The sequence below is a fragment of the Hylobates moloch genome, unplaced genomic scaffold (assembly GCF_009828535.3).
Source record: "Hylobates moloch isolate HMO894 unplaced genomic scaffold, HMol_V3 SCAFFOLD_1, whole genome shotgun sequence".
Lineage (NCBI taxonomy): Eukaryota > Metazoa > Chordata > Mammalia > Primates > Hylobatidae > Hylobates > Hylobates moloch.
In genome coordinates, this window is record NW_026652276.1 from 148,722,075 (window position 1) to 148,748,246 (window position 26,172).

At 35.8% G+C, this 26,172-nt stretch overlaps 1 protein-coding gene and 1 non-coding gene across 2 annotated transcripts in view; both read right to left on the reverse strand.

Moving 5' to 3' along the window:
* The window catches only part of ITGB8 (integrin subunit beta 8), an 85,410-nt gene that overhangs the window by 25,567 nt on the left and 33,671 nt on the right, over positions 1-26,172 (reverse strand). The window contains exons 3-6 of the mRNA XM_032759688.2: positions 24,666-24,840; positions 12,557-12,803; positions 11,016-11,181; positions 9,947-10,105 (exon numbers count right to left, since the gene is read on the reverse strand). Coding sequence (XP_032615579.1) covers positions 9,947-10,105; positions 11,016-11,181; positions 12,557-12,803; positions 24,666-24,840 — 747 coding nt within the window. The remainder of the gene's footprint in view (positions 1-9,946; positions 10,106-11,015; positions 11,182-12,556; positions 12,804-24,665; positions 24,841-26,172) is intronic.
* On the reverse strand, positions 14,448-14,518 carry LOC116809895 (small nucleolar RNA SNORD56). Its single transcript, XR_004370059.1, has one exon. It is a non-coding gene; the product is annotated as a small nucleolar RNA SNORD56 (small nucleolar RNA).

Sequence of the window (26,172 nt, forward strand, 5' to 3'; positions counted from 1 at the left end):
TATATACCCAGTAATGGGATGGCTGGGTCAAATGGTATTTCTAGTTCGAGATCCCTGATGAGGAATCGCCACACTGACTTCCACAATGGTTGAACTAGTTTACAGTCCCACCAACAGTGTAAAAGTGTTCCTATTTCTCCACATCCTCTCCAGCACCTGTTGTTTCCTGATTTTTTAATGATGGCCATTCTAACTGGTGTGAGATGGTATCTCACTGTGGTTTTGATTTGCATTTCTCTGATGGCCAGTGATGATGAGCATTTCTTCATGTGTTTTCTGGCTGCATAAATGTCTTCTTTTGAGAAGTGTCTGTTCATGTTATTTGCCCACTTTTTGATGGGGTTGTTTGTTTTTTTTCTTGTAAATTTGTTTGAGTTCATTGTAGATTCTGGATATTAGCCCTTTGTCAGATGAGTAGGTTGCAAAAATTTTCTCCCATTCCGTAGGTTGCCTGTTCACTCTGATGGTAGTTTCTTTTGCTGTGCAGAAGCTCTTTAGTTTAATGAGATCCCATTTGTCAATTTTGGCTTTTGTTGCCATTGCTTTTGGTGTTTTAGACATGAAGTCCTTGCCCACGCCTATGGCCTGAATGGTATTGCCTAGGTTTTCTTGTAGGATTTTAATGGTTTTAGGTCTAACATATAAGTCTTTAATCCATCTTGAATTAATTTTTGTATAAGGTGTAAGGAAGGCATCCAGTTTCAGCTTTCTACATATGGCTAGCCAGTTTTCCCAGCACCATTTATTAAATAGGGAATCCTTTCCCCATTTCTTGTTTTTGTCAGGTTTGTCAAAGATCAAATAGTTGTAGATATGCGGCATCATTTCTGAGGGCTCTGTTCTGTTCCATTGATCTACATCTCTGTTGCGGTACCAGTACCATGCTGTTTTGGTTACTGTAGCCTTGTAGTATAGTTTGAAGTCAGGTAGCGTGATGCCTCCAGCTTTGTTCTTTTGGCTTAGGATTGACTTGGCAATGCGGGCTCTTTCTTGTTTCCATATGAACTTTAAAGTAGTTTTTTCCAATTCTGTGAAGAAAGTCATTGGTAGCTTGATGGGGATGGCATTGAATCTATAAATTACTTTGGGCAGTATGGCCATTTTCAAAGTAATAGCAATTCTGATTCTTATTTCGACTGCTTATACAAGGTATAAATTACAGATTTCTCAGATTATCATTATGCTCAATATTTTTGTTGTATGATATATTTTATACCTGCTTTACTTTGATAAATAAAATTTATGTTGTGCCAACTGTGCCACTCTTTGTGGTAATGAGAAAGTTAGAGAAGAGTAGGAAAATTGAAATAAAATTTAGTTTAGAGAACATGAGAAATCTGATGATTACATAAATTGCTATCTAGAGTTATACAGTTAGATATACTATTGGTAATTTTTTTCTATAAATACTCTTCTAGAAATTAAAATGATTGTCTTGAATAACAAGTTCATAGCTAGATACTTATCAGAGAGATGATGATAAAGTTCACTGTTAGTAGTCTCTCCTCATTCACTGGTGCCTAATGGCATAAGCCAAAGATTAGTATGTAACTGAGCCCAATTAGTACCGTAACATTTAAGTTCAAATTACTCCATAGTTTTTGCTTCCCACTGCACTCTCCAATGTTAACTGTATTGTCTTTAAGGAAAAATCCTGTTAAACCATATTGGTAAACATTTCTGTATTGTGACAACTATGTGAACTTGGTAAAAGGGCTAAATTAACTAGTTTCACTTATAACGTAAGTTCTAAGTAACAAATAACGCTTTATTTCTCTATCTTCTATAATTGTTGTGATAGAAACAAATCAAAATTTCATGAGTTGCCTTTACACGTGATATGAAACCAACTAATGAAGAAGCTTAAAAAGTATTAACACATGGGTCTGCATAAGAAAAGTTTTTCTCAGAGCAGTTCTTAAGAATTTTAAAGCGACGGAAAAAAAAAAAAAAAACTCCCAAAACACAAATTCTGCCAGCTAAATTCTTATTACTTGTTCCTAATAAAAGGCATAATCTTAAAATAGATTGATGACAGTTTGCATAATGCTAGTGAATAAAGAGAACAAGCAGAGGCAAGGTACATCTAGCTGTATTGGAAATATTTTTTAATGGCAGCAACTACTTTTCAAGTATTTTTGCTTTGACAAAAGATAGTCACAGCTTGCCAAGCAGTCACTCTTCTTAATTTTTAGAAACTTGTGAATTTTAAGGAAAATTTAATACATGTTTTCAACCAGCTTTTACTTAACTCACATAAAATCAATATTTAAATGGCGCTCTAAAATGTAAGCAGGTTTTGAAGACTTCTTAATCTCTTCCCCTTTCCAAAAACAGGAAGTCACTTTGACCAAATGTACACAAAACTTAAATCTAGACAGTTCTAGTTTGGTCAGAAGCTTATTAAGGAGATCAGTCATGGTCATTAGAGAAATGCAAATGAAAACCAAAATGAGATACCATCTCACGCCAGTTAGAATGGCGATCATTAAAAAGTCAGGAAACAACAGATACTGGAGAGGATTTGGAAAAATAGGAATGCTTTTACACTGTTGGTGGGAGTGTAAATTAGTTCAACCATTGTGGAAGACAGTGTGGTGATTCCTCAAGAATCTAGAACCAGAAATACCATTTGACCCAGCAATCCCATTACTGGGTATATACCCAAAGGATTATAAATCATTCTACTATAAAGACACACGCATTTCAATACTGTTCACAATAGCAAAGACTTGGAACCAACCCAAATGCCCATCAGTGATAGACTGGATAAAGAAAATGTGGCATATATACACCACGGAATACTATGAAGCCATAAAAAAGGGTGAGTTCATGTCATTTGCAGGGACATGGATAAAGCTGGAAACCATCATTCTCAGCAAACTAACACAGGAAAACAGAAATAACAAACACCATATGTTCTCACTCATAAGTGGGAGATGAACAATGAGAAGACATAGACACAGGGAGGGGAACATCACACACCAGGGCCTGTCGGGGGTTGGGGGCTAGGGGAGGGATAACATTAGGAGAAATACCTAACGTAAATGATGGGTTGATGGGTACAGCAAACCACCATGGCACGTGTATACATAGGTAACAAACCTGCACATTCTGCATATGTATCCCAGAACTTAAAGTATAATAAAAAAAGAAAAAAAAAAAAGATTAGTCGAATTTTCAAGCCTACAAAAACAGATTTTTTTGAGCCCTAGAGAGAAATCTCTTTTAAAAGAAAATTCCAAGTACCTCAAGGCAGATATTTAAAAATTACAAATGTATAACAGATGTTTAAATAAACCACTGTTGACAGGAGACCTGTGGATTAATGAGCATTGCCTAAGCCCCTTCCCCTTTCGTTCATGAAGCAGCCTATCTTCAAAAAAGTATTTTATCTTTTATGTCTTTTATTTCATTAGCAGGAGACACGCTCCCTCTCAGCCAACTCTCCTGTTCTGGTGACATCACTGCTCCTGAACTCCAACTCCCTCTCTGTCTAACCCATTACATATTGTTTCTGTAAACTCTGAAAATAATTAATAGAGATAAGAAGCTCTTCAGGGGTAAAAGGGAGAAGGAAAGCAATATGCCAAGACAGCTGCTAAGTAATTAAGGCTGTGAGAAGTCACTTATAAATGTCAGAAGGAAAGAGGAGGTAAGAAAGATTCATTGGGGGCAATTTTGGGTAAAGAGATAACTGTGTACAGATGTATGGTGGAATTTTAATAATGTGTATATCTAGGTGGATAAAAAAGCATTTAAGACTCTCTTTATACAAGTGAGATCCATAATATAAATTTTATAATAGAATATAGAATTTGTAGTATGGAATATTGTAATAAGATATAAAAACCAAACAATTTAAATAAAAACCTTTTATCTGCATGATTTTTTAGAGGAAAGAGGCAAATAGCATAGAAGTAATCAGATAGCAGAGATTTTTTTAGAGATGAAATTTTAAATGATGTGTCAGTCAACATCTGTCCTGATAGTTAATCTTTTATCTACATAGTTGTACCGTGATAACTGCATAGACCAGGGTTTCTCAAGAGTAGTGCTATTGACAGTTTGGGCTGGATATATTTTTTATTTGACAAAGGGGCTGTCCTGTACATTGTAGGATGTTTAACAGCACCCTTGTCTCTATACAACAGGTGCCAGTAGCACCCTCTTTCCATAGTTATGACAGCCAAAATGTCTCAGGACATGCAATTGTCCTCTGGAGGGTAAAATCGCTCCAGCTGAGAACCACACCACCAGCAGGGGCTCTGAAAACAGATCATCCGGGCTTCAACTTCTGGCTCTGCGATTACTAGCTCTGTGTGACACTGGGCAGCTGTTTGACCCTTTCTGGGATTCAGTTTCCATAGGTATAAAGCAGGTATAAACACTAGTATCTACCATTCAGATGGTGGAGATTAAATAGGTTAACTTCGTAAAGCCTTCACTTACCATTCTGTAATTATTAAGACCAATGATGAGTAGCGGTTCATGTCAAACAGCTCAGAGTCTACTATGGGCACTGCTATATAAGGGTGTGTGACTCCAGACAAGATGCTGATCCCTTTAGCACCTTTTCCCCTCCTCATTTATAAAGTAGAAGCAAGGCAATATTTACATGTCACTGCAATGTTGAATGGTGTTAACTGAACATAAAGAGACAAACGCCATAGGTCTGCTCAAGAAAAGACAGTTTTTAACAAATGACTGCTTAATAAGAGAGATTTGGAGGCCTTTCCTAAAGGCAAGATATGCTCTTAGATGTGCTTTCCTTGTCCTATGTCACTTGCTTATCTTTCTTGCCTGGCCCTGCAGATGTTTGAGTTTGTGGCTCCTGGCAAATATGACATCAGTTGTAATCATGATACTCTATTTACTGAAGAAGGGTATGCATTGATTTTTGTAAGTTTTTCAATAATAATGGCAACAAAAAGCTTTCTGCTTAAGCATGACTTACCTACAACATCTAATTTAATAAGAATATTCCATTCTATAAACATTTTTATCAAATTTGAATTTTATTGTGTCACTTTTGCAAACCATAATTTTACCCCATTTGAAAGGCATTACACAAGCAGAGCCAGGCTACTTTGAGTCTGGCACAGGTGATTTCTACATGCAATTTTGCTTTCAATTAAAACAATTCCAACTAAATATTGTTTGAAGAGATCCTTTCCAGGCCACTTTTTGTGAGAATATGAGAAGCATTCAAATTAGTTCTCCTATAAGATTACTATTAAATTGTTCTCAGGCCGGGTGCAGTGGCTCACGCCTGTAATCCCAGCACTTTGGGAGGCCAAGGCAGGTGGATCATGAGGTCAGGAGATTGAGACCAGCCTGGCTAACACAGTGAAACCCTGTCTCTACTAAAAAATACAAAAAAAGAAAATTAGCCAGGTGTGGTGGCACGTGCCTGTAGTCCCAGCTACTTGGGAGGCTGAGGCAGGAGAATCGCTTGAACCTGGGAGGTGGAGGTTGCAGTGAGCCAAGATCGTGCCACTGTACTCCAGCCTGGGCGACACAGTGAGATTCCATCTCAAAAAAAAAAAAAAAAAATGTTCTCATGGTGTTTACAATTTGAAGCAGATCATTCAGCAAGCTGAAATCAGGTACTTTATAGTCTTTCGATGCCCCAAAAGATGGAACAACCATTTTTAAAAGCTGCACATGGACTTAAAACTTTCTAGTTGTATTCCATACCTGGCACAAAATAAGTGTTCAACGAATTTGCATTTTTATTAGTATGTGTCTGAGACAAACAAGCTGACAAGCAGAAAAAGAGAGAGATTTAACATTTTCTGAAGTAGAAAAGGCCATGTCTCCGTTGGGAAACAGCAAACAAAATTAACAGATCTCTTTATTAAAAGATCACAATTATCTCCTCACATGGAATTCTGTCTGATCTCAACATTAGTTATAAATGTTTTCCAGACTTTGAAAATGTCAGAAATATCTCTTTCAGAAGGAATAAATGTAATAACGTTATGAACGTTTGTTAACTCAGGTAGCAAAGTTATGGATTACATTAGCAAAGTAGCTTCTTAAGCTCTTTATTCATCTGCAGTCCTGGAAAAATTAAGTATAATTCCAAGTAGTTAAGATTCATAGTAAAAGAAAGCTTCCTAAATGGCATACTTAAAAGTCAAGTACATGTTAAAGTTGCATGAGGAGAGGCACAGTGTTGACTGTTTTTGCCAGTGAGAAAGCAAAACTGTTCAGTAATGCCTAATAGGCCTTCTGCAATTCTGCCTCCATAGTATAAGATGCTGATCTACTCAGCAGCTAGTCTATCCAAATAAGCCTGCAGGAAAAGGAATGAACTATGAGGCCAGCAGTAAGGGGATTCTGAGGAGGTATATGATAGGAGGGATAAAGAATCACTGGCCATAATGTGATGACCCATATTAAAGGCTGCACGGAAAAACACCAAGCCTAAACCAGTAAATACTAGTGAATATATGGTATGCACTAGTACATACAATAGGAATGTGGTAGGATCTTGCCAATTTGAATCTCGCTATTTAAAAACTGTGAGTCACATCAACATCTGAAAATTCCATTGATAAGGTTCATTGGATGACCTCCACATACTTGTTCCTTGGTCTTCTTTCATTGTTACTGAAGACCTTCATGCTATTCTTGGCCTCCACCAAGGGGTGGGTGAACAGTTTCTGGGAGGGCTCTGACTAAGGGTGGAAATAACCCTGGAGAAGCTGGGTGGGGAGACAGGGTGAAATTCCAAACCCTCAGTGTTAATAATCTACTACATCATTAATAATTTTTGTATTAACATCTGCCATTTTAGAAAGAATGTCACATTTCAAATTGTCATTATTACCGGATAAGTTATAAAACTATACTACTGCTAAAGTTTTTTTATTGTGGCACTTGATCTTGATGAAAAAGCGGTGGAAAATGTAATTTATTCAATAGTGTAACATCATTTGCCAGCAACCATATACAAATATCACAATGTGTAAATATAAATTATTTTATATTATATGTTGTTTTGTAACTTATGCAAGTCAAATCATCTGGTTATACTTTCATAAGACTGCAACCAGAAAGACAAGAAATGACAACAGGAACATTATTTTTCTTGTTCTTCTACGTTTCAGTCGACAGACTGTGGCAAAATAAAGAATGCAGATTTTAATATAAGATTGAGACAGACCGGGGCCAGCTCTGCAATTTATTAATGTTTTAGCTGTTTATCCTCAGGCAACTTACTTAGCTTTTCTGACCCTCAGTCCTGCTGTTTGTAAAAGGAGGGTAATTATGACTACCTTATAGAGTTGTTGTAAAGATAAACTTGATGCTGTATGCAGAGTGATCGCTACAGTGCTTTCAGTTGAATACATACTCAATAAAATGGCAGTTGTTATTAGTCTAGGGTTCACATTGACTTTCAGGAAATAGCTGTATGTATAAGCAACAGAACTCTGTCCCATGTAATTTACACATATAAAGGGTTTTTTAATCAATTATTTCCTTTTATAAATACAAAACCCAAGAATCTTGGTTCAGACTCTTGAACCAAGTAGCTCAGATACCATTCAACATTATTGGCATCGGCTACTGGAGATAAAGCCAAGAAGCAAACTGTTTGATTACTTGTCTTAAACAAAATTTAAAATTCCTCCATAATGGCCAAATGGGGGAGGATAGAGGTCATTTTAAAATGCACAAATAAATATGCCTAGAGTCAAAGTCAAGGTAGCTTTCAATATAGAAGGTTCCAAAGCAGTAGCACATCTTGAATATATAAATTCATGGCCAAGGGATCAATCAAAATGCTTCAGCTTCTTTTACCTAATATGTAGGCAGTGACCCTACAAATGAAGGGAATGAGAATTTTTAGGAAGATAATCCCTTAAAACAAAGACCTGGGGTAAATAAAATAAAAGTATCCTTCTAAGGTGTTAACAAACACATTATTCCTTGGATTACTCAATATACTACAGCAGTGACATGTGGAAGGGTCATTCCTTTAAATACTGGGAACAGTGACCAAGAAGGTAAAAGAAGGTCTTGATGTAATCATCCAATTTCCTGAAGTCATAAGGATCCAGGCCCTGTCTAAAATTCCACTGGACTTATAACTTATTTCCATAAGGTTCTATAACATAGTATATGTCTAAAATTATGACAGCATTTCTTTGCCTAGGAAATCCTCCCTAGATGAGCAACAGTATCCTTTTAAATATAATTATGGAGAGATGACTTCAGTGACTTGGCAAAACTTCAAAAGAATAGTACAATTTGAGAATAATGTCATTCTTATTTTCTTCTTAAAAAAATAAAAACCTTCTCTTTGTCTCACAATAGAATAATTCTTCCTGTACCCTCTCCTACTCCCCAATAAATAAATTAGAACTCTACCATCGATCAAAAGAGGTTAAACAGAAGGAAGGATAGATAAGAAATGACTAAGTAGAAGTAGGTGGGTCTGTCAAAGTGAAATAAGGCTGAATAGAAGAGAATTATGGAAAGACACTATTGGAATAACTCCAATTCTTGAATTTTTGAATTCAATCTCTAGTTACCTTTTAAAATCTTTATATTTTGATACTACTTTCAAGAAACTAAAATGACCAAGGGTTGAACTTGTTTCATATGGTAATACAATTGCCGCTCTAGAATTTCAACAGATCTGGTAGGGTATTGCAGATGAACTGGTGATCTATTTAAAATTTACCCATGGGAACCACACAAATTTCAGCATAATTTTCATGCTTCTGATACTGTGATTCCCAAACTGTGTGTGAGGTGTCTTGGTGCACTGCAGCACACTCCCAAGGGTGGCAGGAAATAATTTCAATCTTCAGGAGAAATACAGTGACATTCAGCATGTATCATGTACCAATGAAGAACTAGTTGGAGGGAGTTCATAGTTTTAAGATTACATTTGATTCTATTCTTTTAAATGACATTAATCTTTGCCAAGCTGGTCAACTTGAAAATCAACATGGAAGAAGAAATCAGGGTAGTGATGACCAATCTGATTTCAGGATTTGAAAATTTCCTAAGTTACTTACTAAAACGGAAACATATATCTCTACACTTGATACACTTGTATTATTTTTAAGGAGATACTAAGTTGTTAAGACATAAATAGTTGAGTTATTTGGACTTAACCACTTAAAAAACAGTACTATTAGGTATGTCTTTTGACCCACGGGTGTCATGGAATAAAATTACTGAGAGACTAGGGTCTCATGAACTGAGAAAGTTGGAGAGGTTCTGTTTTAACATATGCAAGAATATATAAATAAGTGTCAACATCAGAAGTAAATGACGCTTTGGACTGTTGATTCTTCACAACTAGAATTAGATAATGCCAGGGAAGATATGGTTCTAGGTTATCATATTAAATATATGATTCAGAGCTTATACTAATCCTCAGGAAGCAAGCCAGATAGTCACTGATTTAAAAAGAGACCTTAAATAGATAAGATGCAGAGAGGCAAAGTACAAAATAGAGAAAGCCTGCTTTGTTTGACTCTCTTTCTCTCTTGTCTTTTTTCCCTGGTTTCTATTTAGTTTCTACCTATTGTGCTGTGAGGTTTCCTCCTTAAAATGTTTGTAGATATCGACCCCGTAGAACTGGTCTATTTGTATAAAGCAAAGGTATACGTTTTTTCCCCTGTCCTAGAATTACATAAAAAGTAGAATCTTGTATCATTTTTATTTTCAAAAATTATACAGTGCTTTGTCATTCATCAAAGAGTCAGCTACTAGAAATTGTCAAACTGTTTTATTCATATATTTTATTGATCAGTATTTATAGATTGCACTGTTCCATAAATTCTCTCTCATGGCTTATCCTTGTTCTGTATCTTTCTTTTTTAGGTAATTTCCTGGTACAAAAATAGTTGAGTTGCCAATTTAAAATTGTACTTTAACCAAAAGAGTCATATCTACTAAGGGGTTACTGCTACATTACCATGGTTGTCGATTTGACGTAGACGTTGTTTTTCAGATGGCAGTTTCCGTCATTGGGCACCACTATGCCTGCCAATTTGCTATCAAGAGCAAGATGAGATGTCTGATCTGTCATCACCAGCAGCAATCTTTTAGCCTCTTTTCGCCATCCAATATGACTCTGAAAAATAAACATGTAATTAGACTTTGTACAATAACACAGATCTGTACTGTGGTTTTTACCTCAAGTAAACATTATGTTTGAGTTGACGAACAGTAAGTCAGGCTAGAACGATGTGCATGGGTACAACGCTGCTGCATAAATAGCTTTAACTTTTATTTGTACATCCTCTATTTTCCCACAGCCATGTGACCACACTAGTTGCTGGCTAGAGATTTCTAGTGTTCCAGTGGAGGAAGAATAATATAGATTAAAAAGTAGGAAAGGCCAGGCATGGTGGCTCACGCCTGTAATCCCAGAACTTTGGGAGGCTGAGGCGCGTGGATCACGAGGTCAGGAAATCGAGACCATCCTGGCTAACACGGTGAAACCCTGTCTCTACTAAAAATACAAAAAATTAGCCGGGCGTGGTGGCGGGCGCCTGTAGTCCCAGCTACTCGGGAGGCTGAGGCAGGAGAACGGCCTGAACCCGGGAGGCGGAGCTTGCAGTGAGCCGAGATGGCGCCACTGCACTCCAGCCTGGGCGACAGAGCGAGACCCCGTCTCAAAAAAAAAAAAAAAAAAAAAAAAAAAAAAAAGAGAACAAGCTGAAGTGAGGAGGGCAACAGTCTACTTCTAGTTCCTCCTTGGTGTGTGGCGCATGAGAAAAGCAGCCCTTTTGGAAAGAATTTTCACGTGCGTAACCTATTCTTTCTCTTTTGTCTTTTCCTATTTAAATCCCTCCCCGAATTTAGCCCCTCTGTCCCAAACACATACCGAAATGAATCACCTTGGTGAGGTGTAAGAGATAGTAAGATATATTTTCTTCTATATTACGTTTTCACTCCACAAATCAAAGAGAAAATAAAAATTCTAAATTCTTTGAAAGTTTTGCATGTTAGCAAACACTCGATAATGTGAAACGTCTTACTTCACAGACAGCTGCCTGAAGCATGGCGTCAAAACCTCCTTCCGGTGTATCTATGTTTCCAGAGATCTTCTGTCTATGAACTGCTTTCTCAAACTCAGTGATGTTCTCTGTCAAAGACAGCACATGGATGTATCCATGGGGAGGCATGCAGTCTAAATTGTAGTCACTGTGTGAGAAAAGAAGAAGTGTAAAGATTATTTTGCTCTTCTTAAGCATTCTAGAATACTTAACAGTAAAATTGAACAGTTGTGTGAAAAGAGAGTAATTCTTTTGTGCCAGGGAAATTTTATACGACAAAAATCTGTGCTTATAAAATTAGAGAGAAGGTCAATACTGACGACAATTTCTTTGCAAGTAGGAAATAAGACTATAAGCATTTGGTATTCAAAAAAAATAAAGATGATTAAACGTGTTTTCTAGTATAGGACAGTTAAGGGCTTTCAATATTTACTCTGCACTGTGAATTTTTAAGGTGAATATAAGAATGTGCAGTGATTTCTTATCATTGAACAGCTGAGAAACACATCTGGAAAATGCTTTTGAGGAATTTAGTTGAAATATGATATTATTTTTTTTTTAATACTGCACTAATTTTTAAAATGATGCTTGGTGGAATTATTGGTGAACATCAAAATTCATTAAAATTATTTTGAGAATCCATGATACCCAGAAAGTAAGAATGATTCCTCCAGTACATTCACCTCAAGAAGGCTTATGAAACTCCATTCATGGATGCATCAATCCTGTTCTGGTACAACAGATGACAGAGCTGTTTCAGTAAATTGGAATGTGTATTGTAAAGCAATCTAACCAATTTGTAGAAGCAAGAAGGATAAAGTCTTTCATGAAAAAAGATCCATACAGATTTATTTTTCTGAAAATTCCACAGGCTAGTGGCAATATTGTGTGAGACACTTGTATTTTTAAGGTTAATTCTTCTTTCATAGTGGGACATACGTTATTTAGAATCAGAATTCTAAAATGACAAGAAAAAAGGCTCTTTCTAAGCAGTCAAATTCTCATCTTTTGGCCCACTTTCTTTGTGATAGCTGAGATTTCTTTGTAGTCACATCATAGACAACATCATTATCCCCAGTCACAGTACAGTAATGGAGAGATAGATGACGTGTTGGCACAAACTCTTTAAAATGTGTCAAATCATAATTCAGCAATTTTGGAGCAATCAAAAAATAAAAATACAGAATTTCCAAAGAGGTATTTATATACATGGCAGCCTAACTATTGAAGCTTCATTCAAAGTTACTAACATTAGGTAGGGTTTTTTTGTTTGTTTTTGTTTTTGTTTTTTTTTGGTGATAAAAACTGACTAAATATTTAAAGAAATATAAAATAAAAAGCCTACTCTACAGGTGATCTCAGAAGTTTTCAGATATGAACAAACCTCCCCACCTCACCAAATATTTTTATTCTTATTTTATAAGACAAAAATATAAAATTTGGTAAGTTCTTTACATTAAAAACACAGTGAGATATTATAAGCAAAAAGTTAATTTAGCATATCCACATCAAACCCTAGATACCTGCATTGATTATGAATCCTTTCGGGGTGGATGCTAATGTATGGTGAAACTGTTTTATCAACATATGAGCCAAATCCAAGACGAAAGTCACGGGAGAAAAATGCCATTTTTCTAGATAAATCGTTTCCAACAGAATTTAATTTTTCTATATTATTGTGCATTGATGCTGAGACATCAACAAGATAATAAAGATCCACAGGATATTTCTTCAGAGGATGAACTTTCAGCATAAAATTAGCTTCAGCTCCTAGTTCAATAGAAGAAAAACATCATGTAGTCTTCATTTTAAACTTTTCAGGATATGCTCTTAATAAATTAGTCACATTCTAGCACCTAGCACAATCATCACAAATTTGCACATAAATTTTGGAATACGCTAGTATAATTATAATAATTATAGTACAATTATTATTCTAGTATAATTATAAGGCAATTTGAAAACCATACCAATTTATTGGTCTCCAAATCCTACAGTTCATTTCCCTCAATTCTATAGGCTGAATAGGGATAATAAAAAATGGGCCAGCTCCATATAAATGTAACAGGGTATTGTATCATTATATGAACCTCCATTGCCTTAGTAGCTAGAAAAACACAGTGCAAACCAGCAAGCGGCATTCGATCTCAAGACAGTGCGGGGGCTGTACTTGTGGAATGACTTGAGGAAAACTGGGAAGGTATCTTTAAAAAAAAGATGATCTCCTGTTGGATAAAGGCATAAATTTATTCCTTTGGGTTAAAGTGTATTTACACAGGAGATGAGAAAACTCTGGTACTGTGTAGTACAACAAGCTATTCAAAATAATTAGTACCTCGTCACTAGTTAGTTGGTAAGATTCTTCAGTTAGCCAAGTGAAGGAATGAGACAGTGGGCTAAAGAATGGTGCCCTGTAGTGCCACATGGAGGACCTGGGGAGGGTAGGGGTCAGCATTTGTCCAACACACAGTAGGTGTTCAATGAACACATGCTAAGGAGGGGTCCCATGAGCGAGGCACCCACCTTCGGCAAAACAACTGGATGAGGAGGGGGGCTGCCACAATGACAAATGTTGGTAGTCTCCGCAGGGAACTACAATTTTATTTAGTTCTCTGTCATATTACTATTTGATACAAGGACTTGGGTTGTCCCCCCTAACCCTCTATAGAGTTGGTACCTCTACTTTTAATTTCAAGTATATGGTGAAAAGGCATCTATTTAAATGTAAGCAATTTATAATTTGTAAATTTTACTTTTTTAAACTATTAAGCAAATGCTTTGTAAGTCATTATTTTTCCATAAGAATATTCTGAATGGAAAACATTTTTAAAATAAACATTCATTTGTATACATAATTTACCTATTTGAAGAACCTTCTAATTTATCAAATTATATTTTTGGTGTTAGTATAAAATAGCAATATTTTCTTTTCAATTATTTCACAAATCAGATGTTTTTCAGCCAAATTACCTACTGTATTCAAAATAATAAGGTTTTGCTGGTATATAATAATAATTATGGAGAAAGGGACTACTCATTCCTAATTTGCTTTTTCTGTGCAGGCAACCCCTTTAGTGTAATGCTCCTAGGTTTTGGCCCGTATTTGAAAGGAGAAATAGGGCACACATGGCCCAGCCCAGTCCATTCTCTCATCCCTTGCCTTCAGAAGGTAGGCTGCCTCCAGAGAGCATATCCTATATTCTGCTCTGCTTTTGGGCTTCTGTTGACAGAAAGAACTGTTCCTGTGGCAGTGTTCTGCAATTTGAGTGGAGAAATTAAATTCAGGGGAATGTTAGACACTGGTACACTGGGCCAGATCGATGAGAAGTAGAAATTCAACACTACTGGGAGAGCGGTTCATGTTCACGGACTTGAACCTTGATGTGTGGATCACTGTTTTTTTGTTTTTGTTTTTCACTCAGACAAAATGTGTCGACTCTCTCTAGGTGAACTGCTGTTGATGAAAAGTATTGCCATCTTTGTAGATTTAAAAAAGATTGTTTTTGTAAACTGGCCACATGGTATCATGGTATTTTTATGTTGGTGAATCGTTGCAGTTTATGGTGGCTCTGTCTAAAGATAAATGGCTGTTTTCAGAGGTATTGCTAAATGTAATAGATGGTCAGCATATTGTGCCAGGGACCCAGCAAAGGTATAGGTTGGTGACCTCAGCAAACAACCAGAGCCTGTACAGCATCAGCAAAGGCACAGTCCTTGGAGGTAAGCTATTCAGGGCCCTCCAACCAAATGCTAGCCACACAAGGGCCCTCAGCAGAAACCAGCTGCTCATAGCCTAGCAAGCAAATTCCAGTCTCACTGGCCTCCGCAAAGAAGGCTGTGAGAAAGCACTGCCAAATGGTTGGGGTGTGAGAGTGTGGGCTGCTGTGGCTTGATTTTGGATTCTATAAATTCTGGCCTTAGCAAGTATACCGGCGTCAGCTGAGGCCTTGGTAGAGAAGTTTCTAATAAAGAAGAAAAGAGAGTATTTCCATACACAGGCCTTTTAGTAATTGCTGGCAAGAATAATAATCGATACTTTTACACTGCAAGACCCTTGAGCTTGCTGTGAGGGTCTAGCTTTAAGTAGTCAATTCAAGGTAAATAGTCCTAGCTAGGCTGACCCCAAATCGTGCCCTGCTTGATAAGGAGGAAACCAAAGTGGTCAAGCTTGGATTACCATGTCATGCCCATTAGTTTGAGATGTTCCTCATAATATGCTCTCAAGTTGGCTTTGGATTGTATAATTATAAATAAAGGAGAAAACTCTTGGGGGCAGGTGTCCTAGGCATCAGTATTCCACAGTAAGAGGACGTAGAAATACCTTTTTGTGGCACTGTGGATATTGTGTCCCTAGTTAACGCCCCCACTTAACCTTTGTACGTGATCTCATCATAGAGCCACTTACAAACTATTTTGGACAAGATGCCCGGGCATAATTTTGGAGGAGAAATGGAATAGGGTACAAAATATGGGCTTGGAGTGACCCTGGAAATGATTTAATTAATGAAATGCTATGATCCATTTGAGAGTTTCCAGGAAAATCTCCACTTCCCATCAGCGGTTTCAGAGTTACTACCAAAGGAACTCTAGTTGGCATGGGGATATGGCTATATGAAAAGGACAGCAGAAATGTCCTGATAGACCATGGATCCCTGTCCTGACAGGGACAGCACCCTCAGTTTCATCACGTGCTTAATGGCAATATCCACTGGTTTTAAACAAAGAGCCTGGAAATGTTAGGGAGGGGAAGGAAGGGAAGGGGAATGATTGCTCCTCACTTTTCCTCCTTCCTCCCAAGTAGGACAAGCCCCATGACAATAACCCCCTCCCACATTCACCCCTCCTCAAGCATAATATATGATTTTCAAAGCCATTTTACCTAAAGAATTTTATTAATTTTGCACAAGCCATGTTGAATACATTTCTATTAATACTTTACCACTATCTGGGCTATTCCAACTATCAGGTATTATTAAACAGTTATATGTAACTGAATTTGTTATATAAAGATTAAACTTAACCTGGCATGTGCTCTCCAGATATTTTTAGTTGTAAGGCACCATGGGTTAATATTTGTATTGAATATGAATAGACAATATGTCAGTGTTCCCTTTTTAATTTCACATTAAGTTAATTATAGCTGTTCTTGTCATTTTAGGGGGTTTGGGTGTTGAAGATAAAGGGTAATGATTACTTTAAATTTCTGGTATCTTTCTTTGCCAGTCTCAGAAAGTAACCTAAGTAAGTTTCTACAACAGAAAACAGAATTCTGGTGATGCTTCATTTGTTTTTTTGTTCATGTACTTTGTTGCCATACTTCATTCTTTTCAATAGTTTTCTGTTTTTGGAATACAAGTAAATGTGAAGAATCTATTTGGGTGTGTGTTTATGTGAATGTCTTTAAAATATCATTCAATTCTTCTGAATGCAGACCTATCTAATTTTCCTTTTTTTTTTTTGGAATTCAAATCACATTATCTCAGCAATTTTAGGTCTTTTTTCCTATATTAAACAATCAATTCTTACCACTAAACATAGGTAAGGCCAACTTTTTTTGAGGAAAATAGTTATAATTGACTATAATTTGGGACCGATCATAACATTTCCTTCTTTTTTCTTTCCTTTATGGATGTAGAATTTCTAACACAAGGTAGAATCAGGTTAATTTCGACACTATGTTCAAACTCATTACTTTTGACCCAGTAAAGGGTTTAAGAGTTAAGAATCTAGTAGTTTAGTTTTCACTCACTTTCGTTACCTATTATTCATCAAGTTAAACATTTCAATTGAACTCCTCTAGCATGTCAGAATACTGGGATATTTTTCTATCCATCCTTGCCCTTCATGTCTTTTTGCCTGGATTATTTCCATAACCTCTTCATTTGTCTACCTCTGTCATCTCATTTTCCTGCCATCATTATCTATACCACTGAGTCTATCCTTTTAAAATTCAAAATTACTTATTTTTTGTCAACAGCTCTCCACCAGATGGCCAATGCCCAATGGCTAAACACGTCAGATCGAAGTTCCTACATAATACTTACTCTTGTCTACATCTTTAGCTCTAGCAAAACAAATCTGCTTTAATTCCCCATATACACCCTACAAATGCATACTCCGATGCCCTGCTTGTGGTCCTTCCTCTGCCTGTGGTGGCCCAACCTCTTCTTCTTCATGTAATTACCAGTGAAAGACACCACTCAGTAATCTGCTCCTTCCTAGACTGAGCTGAGGGCCCCGCCCCTGTGTTTCCATGGCAACTGGATCATACCACCATTTTAGTGTTTACCATATAATTATGAGACTCTAGACTGGACATCTTTATCTTTTTTTTTTTTTTAGCAGCTAAGAGCTACTAAATAAGGTAATCTATGTGAAATATTTACCCTAGTATTGCCTATATAGTAAATGCATATGTTAGTAATTATTACTTACTACTACTAGATTCTAAGCAGCACTGGGGTAAGAACTGTTTCTTCATCTCTGAAGCCTCTGTAGCTGGCACATACATAGCCCCCCATAAATGTTTTGTAACTAAACTATATTTGAAGCACATTTTGGTGCAACATTTCAAAGGGCCCACATATTTACCACAGAAAGAAGCCAGTATCTAGAATTTATTTCCCACAGTGTAGGCAGAGCTTCCACAGAGTTTCTCTAAGAGGAAAAGAGTATCATCTGGCTCCCAGATCTTCCTGCCACCACTTATATTATCTCCAGGAAAGCTTTATCTTCATGCCTTTTGAGATTCTGAGAACTCAGACACTCATTTCCATCCATTAATTTTAAAGGAAAGAAGTGAGTCTGTGACAGAATTAGAAAGAAGACATGGAGGAGAGTTGATGACCTACTTAGAGCTATTGCCAGTGATTGGTTTGAATACAAAGAATAAAAAGTGGTTAAAATGAGTTTTTAAACTACTCAAAGAATGGTGTGAGCATCTCTGATGTACTGGGCACAACAAACATGACTGCACACTAGGAAAAGATAAGTAAAAAAATGTTCTGCATAAGATGAAATTTTAAAACCAAGAGAAAATGTGGAAAGCTGTAAGTGGAAGAATGATAAGCCAATTTCTATTCATTATACTTCAGCAGGGGAAGGAGAAGGGCCCCCAAATAGGACCAGTTTATAATGGCAAGGTACAGCAGTACATTTCCTAATTTCTGTGGGAAATAAAGTGAGGAATGTGTGCCAAGGGGTGGAGAGAAAATGTGCAAGTTCTGTTTTGTTTTCTAAATTTTGAAATTAAGAAAGAGGTAAGGCATATCTGGAAAATCGTACTAAATCTACACTAAATTAGAAGATTCTTTTTGCACATTATTAAAATGAACCAAGTTTGAAACATTTTCTTAAGTTAGTGAAATATAGGTTAAACTAATCCTTGTCATATACATTGTATTATTCCTGAATTCGAATTAGAGAATTCCCTTCTCTGTCCTATTTTCCTAAAGAGTTAATATCCAGTTTCCTTAGAGAACATCAACTAGGATGAATAGTCTATTTCTGTTATCATTTTCTGTAAGATTCATAGGTGAAAATAAGAAAAAGTGTATTTTAAGAAGTGAAAAGTAAAGAAAATGTCATTTTTAATGTCATTTAAAACATTCAATTAAAATATAGTCCTACTAACATTTTTTAAGAAACCTAGTCAGTATATGACGTAATAAATATATTCATGAAAAATTCTTAACAGATGCTACATTGGAAGTCATAAATTTTTATCAGAGAAGAATAAAGTGATAAATCAAAATTAATATTAAGAGCTCAATGCATTTTCCACTTAGGTATGCATTATATCAAGCCCTTGACTCTGATTCATCTCATGGTGAAAAGGACTTTCACATCATGGAGTATGTTTCTATATATCTGGGGTTGCCAAAATTTAGCTTTATATATTATGCCCTAAGACGGATATGTCTTTGATGTCAAATTCATTTTTTAAGAACTTATTTTCAGTTTAATAAATATTTGCTATATATGGGGATTATAAACTAGTTCTGCCTCATGGAGCTCACAACTATGTTGGAAAGATGACTTACACACGTTAGACAATTATGCTAATTTGCACATAGAAATTCAAATAGTAATGGGAAATTTAATAAAATCAAGCTCCACAATGACTGACATAAAATTATTTCTCTTTTTTTCACTCTCCTACTCCCCGTGATCTCTTCCCCACTGCGTTCACTTACCATCTCCTGTTGATGTCTCCTGTTTGTCTTCTATCTCCAAGCCCTATCTCTCCCCTGAGCGTCAGCCTCATATAGCTAAGTCTCTCTCTCTCAACTCAAGACGTCCCAGTTTAAATCAACACCACTTCATTCATACAGATTTCTCTACCACACTAAGTTGCTTGCCAGATCCTGGGAGTCCCACATGGCCTATCAATCACCAACTCCTGTGGATTCCACCTCTCCATTCTCTCTCAAGTTTACCTAGTTTTCTCCTGTGTCATTACCACTATCATTGCTTGTCTACAGCACTGAAACAATTTTCCAACTTTTGCACTGTTCATTTATAGTCTCAGAAGGACCAAATCATCATTATATCTATAAAAAAGAACAAGCTAAACTCATTGAAGTGTATAAATTATTTGTAACATATCAGTAGAAAAAATGCAACTTATAATTTTCAAACTTATGTATTTAAAAAAGAGCAAGACATTTTAAAGAATATAGTTATATTTATTAGAGGCAAATAATATATAATAAACCTCTGAAAATTAGCATTCAATTAGAAAAATAGGCATATTTGTATGGAGACACAAATCACACACAAAAAAAGAGAGATGAAGATGATTAATAGCTTAGGAAAAATGTTCAGACTTTCTAGTTCTAGGAAAAAGGCAAAAGAAAACAGCTAATGGACTAAACAAATAGCAGACATTAAAAAGAATGAAAGCAGGCTTCGTTGACTAATGAAAGGCTAAACTGAACATCGAATTTTTTGTGTGAATAATGTAACAATCTACATTAAAAAGTAAATACATTGTCATACATTTGACCTAGCAGATCTACTGCCAGGAATGCATGCTAAATAAATATGCGGTTATATACAAAGATACATGCATAATAAATTTCAGTGAAGATGTGTTTTAAAAAACTGCATTCAAATTTGATTGGGATTGATTGTCTTACATTTATTGATTCACTTGGACTTTGTTATACTTACAGACTATATAGAGAACTGTCATTGTTATGATATTATATTCAGGAGCATAAAATTCTTCTCCATTTATTCATATTTTCTATTAGGTAGCACAATGGATCTTATACTTTTTTAAAAGTTTACTTCTAAACAGTTTACATTCTAGGTTGCTTTTATGAGATAATCACACAATTGATCATTTTTCTTCATTATATTTAATATTACAAGGGAAACTCACTGATTTTTGAATATTTTAAAAAACAACCTGCCAGAGTAAAATTTAAAAAAATTCAATAGTTAGTTTTACTTGATTTGCTTGGATTTTCCATAGCATGATAATTTTGCTTTATGTTTTCAAAATGTTTATAACTCTTATTTCATTTTTAAAAATGTAATCATATTTATGTATACTTTCAAGAAGGATTTTAACATATCCTAAGGGAGTATTCTTTGATTTTGGTTTTGCCAGAAATGGGCACTTAGCTTTATTGAATTATTTTTTATTATCTATTGAGATAACAATGTGTTTTATCTCTTTTTGGCAAACTAACATCATAAAAATACATCAATTCCAAAAATCAACTCTTTGGTTTTCTAGCTTAAGCCTATTTGTTTGGTGATATTGTTCTTCTTTTCACATACAGTTAATTTGATTTGCTAAAATTTTATTAAGAATTTGATAATAGGGTTATGCTAACCTTGTAATAATTAAGTAGCTTCTAGGCATCCTCTAAAGTGATATAAGAGTTTAGGCCGGGCTCGATGGCTCACTCCTGAAATCCCAGCACTTTGGGAAGCCGAGGCAGGTGGATCACCTGAGTTGAGGAGTTCGAGACCAGTCTGGCCAACATGGTGAAACCCTGTCTCTACTAAAAATACAAAAAAAAATTGCCGGGCATGGTGGCAGGCTCCTGTAATCTCAGCTATTCAGGGGGCTGAGGCAGGAGAATCACTTGAACCCAGGAGGCAGAGGTTGCAGCGAGCTGAGATTGCATCACTATAACTCCAGCCTGGGTGACAGAGGGAGACTCCGTCTCAAAATAATAATAATAATAATAATAATAATAACAATACTAATAATAATAATAAATAAGTAAATAAAGTGGTGTAAGAGTTTACATACCACAGAGATAATGTATTCCTTCAATATTTGAATGAACATGAAACATTTCTGCTCATGAAAGCATTTAGACCTAATGTTTTTAGGGAGTATTTCTTATTAAGAGATGTGTTTATAATTTTTATAATTATAAACATTTATAACTTTTTAAACTTCTTGTATATTAGGTTTCTTAGGGTTCTCTATCTTGAGTCAATTTTAGACATATTTTCCTAGAAAATTATCTCAAGACTTAAACAGTTTACTATAGATTTTTGTGCTTAATATTTGTTAAAGGCTTCTTTCTGAATTTTTTCTATAATTATGGTTTACATAATTAGGTTATTTGATTTTTTGCCCTCTTAATTAGATTTGCCAACAATTTATCTATTTTATTAGGCTTTACAGAGAACCAGCTGTCTGGTTCTCTGGATTTACACATCCATTTTATTCTTTTTTTCCTATTTTGCATTTGATTAATTTTGCTTTGTTTTTAAATGTAGGAACTCTTCTCTGTTTTTCTTATGAATTTTTTTGTTTATCTTCCTCTTATATCTTTGGATGCTTAGTTCATCTGGATTCATTTTTCTTTAATAATAAAAGCACTTAAAGTTGTGAATTTTTGTAACAACAACATCAACAACAACCCATATATTTTGAAGTGTTGTTACTGCTATTATTGGCTTATAGGACTGGAGTTTCAATTTATTCTTGGAGATAGAATTATTTAGGAGAGGCTTCTCTGAAACTTGCTGTTATTTAATATTTATTTATTATTTTGTATTGACTTAAAATTTTATTACACCATGCTTATAGATATTAGCATGTAAGAACAGTTTTATTTTTAGAATTGTGTTTTCCTGCCTAAAGTGTAATTCATTTCTAAAAATATTCCATGGACTTTTGAAAATATTATTTATGTATCAAATGCTATCGATTGAATTGTGTTCCAAAAAATTCATATGTTGGAGCCCTAACCTCCAATGTGACAGTATTTGAATAGGGGGTCTCTGAGAGATACGACTAGGTTTAGATGAGGTCATGAGGATGGAGCCTACATGATGGGATTAGTGCACTTCTAAGAAGAGGTACTGGAGAGCTTTCACTCTCTCACTCTTGTGCATATGTGTTCTCTCTCTTTATCACTTTCTCTCTGCCCTGTGTGGACACAGCAAGCCAGAATGAGACCTCTCACCAGGAACCATATCTACTAGCACCTTGATCTTGGACTTTCCATCCCCTAGAACCATGAGAAAATAAATTTCTGTTGTGTATGCCACCCAATCGATGTACTTTGTTATAGCAGCCAAACAGACTAAGAGACTGTTTATTATTTTTCTGTTCTATTATATAATTCCTATTTACTTCATGTGCAAATATTAAGGTGTGGGTTTTTCAATTCTGCTGTTTTGAAAATCCTGTTGAAGGAAAATGAAGAGTGAAGAGGCAGGAATTGAGAATTCTGAAAGATTTGCAGGAAAGATGATATTAACAACTTACTCTTAAATTCAGGTGTGAACTAGGAAGTATTTCGAGACTCATTTGAGTCAGAAAGCTGAAATACAATTGAATTACATGTGTGCTGAAAGGGGCGATGGCCTGGATTAAAATCCTGAAGAATCAGGTAGATTAACAATGGGAAAGGCCCTAGATTATAGTTTTGCTAGGGATATGGAAATGCATAAGAAATGGGGGATGTTAGAAGTAATCTCAGGCTCATATAGATCAGAAAAACTGGGATTACAAACCTATTAGGATAACAGGAAAACAAAAAAAAAATCATTAAAGATGGTTGGGCAACTATAACGTTAAAATACAGCTCATATTCAGTGTGCACAAAGGAGCATAACAAAAATAAATAAAATGCAGCTTATAATTTTCAAATCTCAAGAATTTAAAAAAGAGTAAGATATTTTTAAGAATGTAGTCATGTTTATTAGAGGCAAATGATATAGGTTAAGCTTTATATATAAGCTGCTGAAAATTGGCATTCAATTAGAAAAATAGGCATATTTGTATGGAGATACAAATTACACAAAAAAGAGAGATAAAGATGGTTAACAGCTTAGGGAAAATGTTCAAACTTTCTAGTACTAAGAAAAAGGCAAAAGAAAACACAGGCAAGAGAGAGGCATATGTAATTATAGAAATATCTAAGGACAGAGTTTAGTGGATGTATTCAATTGGAATTAGGTGAACAAGAGCATATAATTTTTGTTTCACCCTCTCTCTTTCTAAAAAAGAATTTATTTACGACACTAAATAATTTTTTTGCAATGGAAGGTGGGAAGAGCTATAATCTTACCAATCTAATTACTTTCATTTTCATATATTCCTTTCCAACTGTTGCTCACAGTGTCCATACTGGGCTGTGTCATTATTTAATATGGGAAAGAGCACAGTTTTAATTGGAAACTGGGAATATGCCCAGGGCCAAGGAAGTAATGGATTTTGTTTTTCTGATAATCAGAGTCTGGAAGAAATAGCACAGTTCTGGAATGGGGAAGGGAATGTGTCAAAAATGGTTATTTAAAAATTAATGACAGGACAGGACCACCCACAATGAAATGATGAAGGATTGGATACAATTGTGAACTTAGTTAAACTACATGCATCTAATTGAGTGGTGTGCATCTGTGTACCTTGATTTATCTTACTATATGTAGTTTTTACACCAGGATTCTGTAGCACTGAAGGAAAGTGAGAGTGAATAATGTCCAGTGGCCTACAACATAGGCCAAACTGTGAAATACACTGTGAAGGAAGGGGAAGTACAAAAGAGGTATAGGAGAAAAGGTGTATATGAATCTCAGGGGCCATCACAAAACTGCCCAACGTAATTATGATAATCATGAATTGCAGCCTTGTGATTAAAAGTCTATTACAAAGGCTCTAAGAACTTTGTAATAAACTTTTAATCACAAGTTGGTTGTGATTAAATCACAAAAAATATTGATTGCTTGATTGATTTAATTTTGGAAGATCCCTTCCAAAAAGGATCAGTCAAGCTAACAAATACTTACGGAGTACTTACTACATGCCAGTGCTCTGCTAGGCATTGGAAAAAGAGAGTGGAATAAACATGTCCCCTTGCTCCTAGGGCTGGCAGTAGAGTAGAAAAACACAATTACATCCCAACCTGATCAGATTATGTGAACAGAACACATAATTAGAATATAGTGTGGTCAGGTTTGCAGTGTTTGAAGACACACAGCTGGCTGCAGGCACTATGAAGAGTAGAATTCTAATTTCTTGATTCTGAGTCCACTGTGGTTTCTACAGGAACAATACTGCCTGCCACATAATATTAAAAATGAGCAAATTAAAGTAAATTGCAATTTCAAGTTAAGAATCATTATAGATGTATTTGAAAATGACCAAACCTGGATGCAGCTGGATAGACACTTCTCCTGGTGTCACCTGGGTATTAATTTCATTTTCAGTGGGTATTATAACATGCACAGATGGGTATTCTATTGAATCAACTGAGCAGCCTTTGCTTATTAAATTGGAAACAATATCACAACGTTCACTTCTTGATCCACCTGAAATGAAATCCTGTTTAAAAGAAAGAAAATCACTGATGTTTTTAGTGTATATCATTTCAATTACATCCAAAGAAAATGACATGGCAAATATTGCATTTTTGGTATTTTATATCATTTTAATTTCTTCTAATCCTTGTGTTTTTACTTTTTCTACAAGAAAAACACAAGCAAAAATCCTACTCCAACTTTCTGCATCTAAAACCTATTTGAGAAGGAAAAGCTCAGACTGAAGTTTCTCTGGTTGGCTTTTTTTTTCTGTTTCGGAGACAGAGTCTCCCTCCTGATCCAGGCTGGAGTGTAGTGGCATGATCTCGGCTCACTGCAACCTCCATCTCCCAGGTTCTAAAAATTCTCTTGTCTCAGCCTCCTGAGTAGCTGGGAATACAGGCACACACCACCACGCCCAGCTAACTATTGTATCTTTTGTAGAGTTGGGATTTTACCATGTTGGCCAGGCTGGTCTCAAACTCCTGACCTTAGGTGATCTGCCTGCCTCGGCCTCCCAGAGTGCTAGAATTACAGGTGTGAGCCACTGCACCTGACCTGCTTGGCTTTTTATTGGTTGTTATTTTCATCAATTTAATATAGTATTCTGGGGAGATATGAAAAGGTTTTTTTTTTTTCCTACTCATGCCTGGGTCTTTTTGACTTCCAAACATAGCAGTTTGCACAGAAGTGAGAGAAATCTATCATATTCCCTTTGACAGTGAAACTTTTCCTATCATATATGCTGTGAAAGTATAACTATGCTCCGAGCTCTGAACTCTCACTATGCATGACACCCTGCATCAGACACAACAGGTAGGAGAGGAAGGGAATTCTTCAAGACATATCATGTCTTTCATAGATGTTAGAAAGGAACATGGGGCATTAAACTAGGTAGTATTGATGATGCCGTTTCTATCCTAATTATTTTCCAATTACTTATGTAGTGTAGAAGGAAAGAGAAAGCAAAGTATATGGAATGGCAGATTAACATGCTACATAATAGTGCAAGCAAACTGGATACATCCTGTCTAAATTTTCTAGAGATCTTTTACTTTTGACTAGCCTTGAAAATTATTCAGGCCAGGTTTACTTTGTTACCATTTATCTATCCTAATCATGAGCAGAAAAAAAAAAAAAAGCCTGCCTCTCCCTTGCCTCTCCTTCCAGCCTTGCTGGTTGAGGAATCATTGGCATCAGTCACATCTGCACCTAAATGGTGAGGGATCTTCCAAAATTAAATAATACATTCTTCCTCTCAATGACGTCAGGTCAGCCTGCAGGGAGTGGACAGCTCCTTCTGTTAATGGCATGGATAGTGGCTGAGTCCTAAAACTGGCTGCTTCCTCTGAGGTTG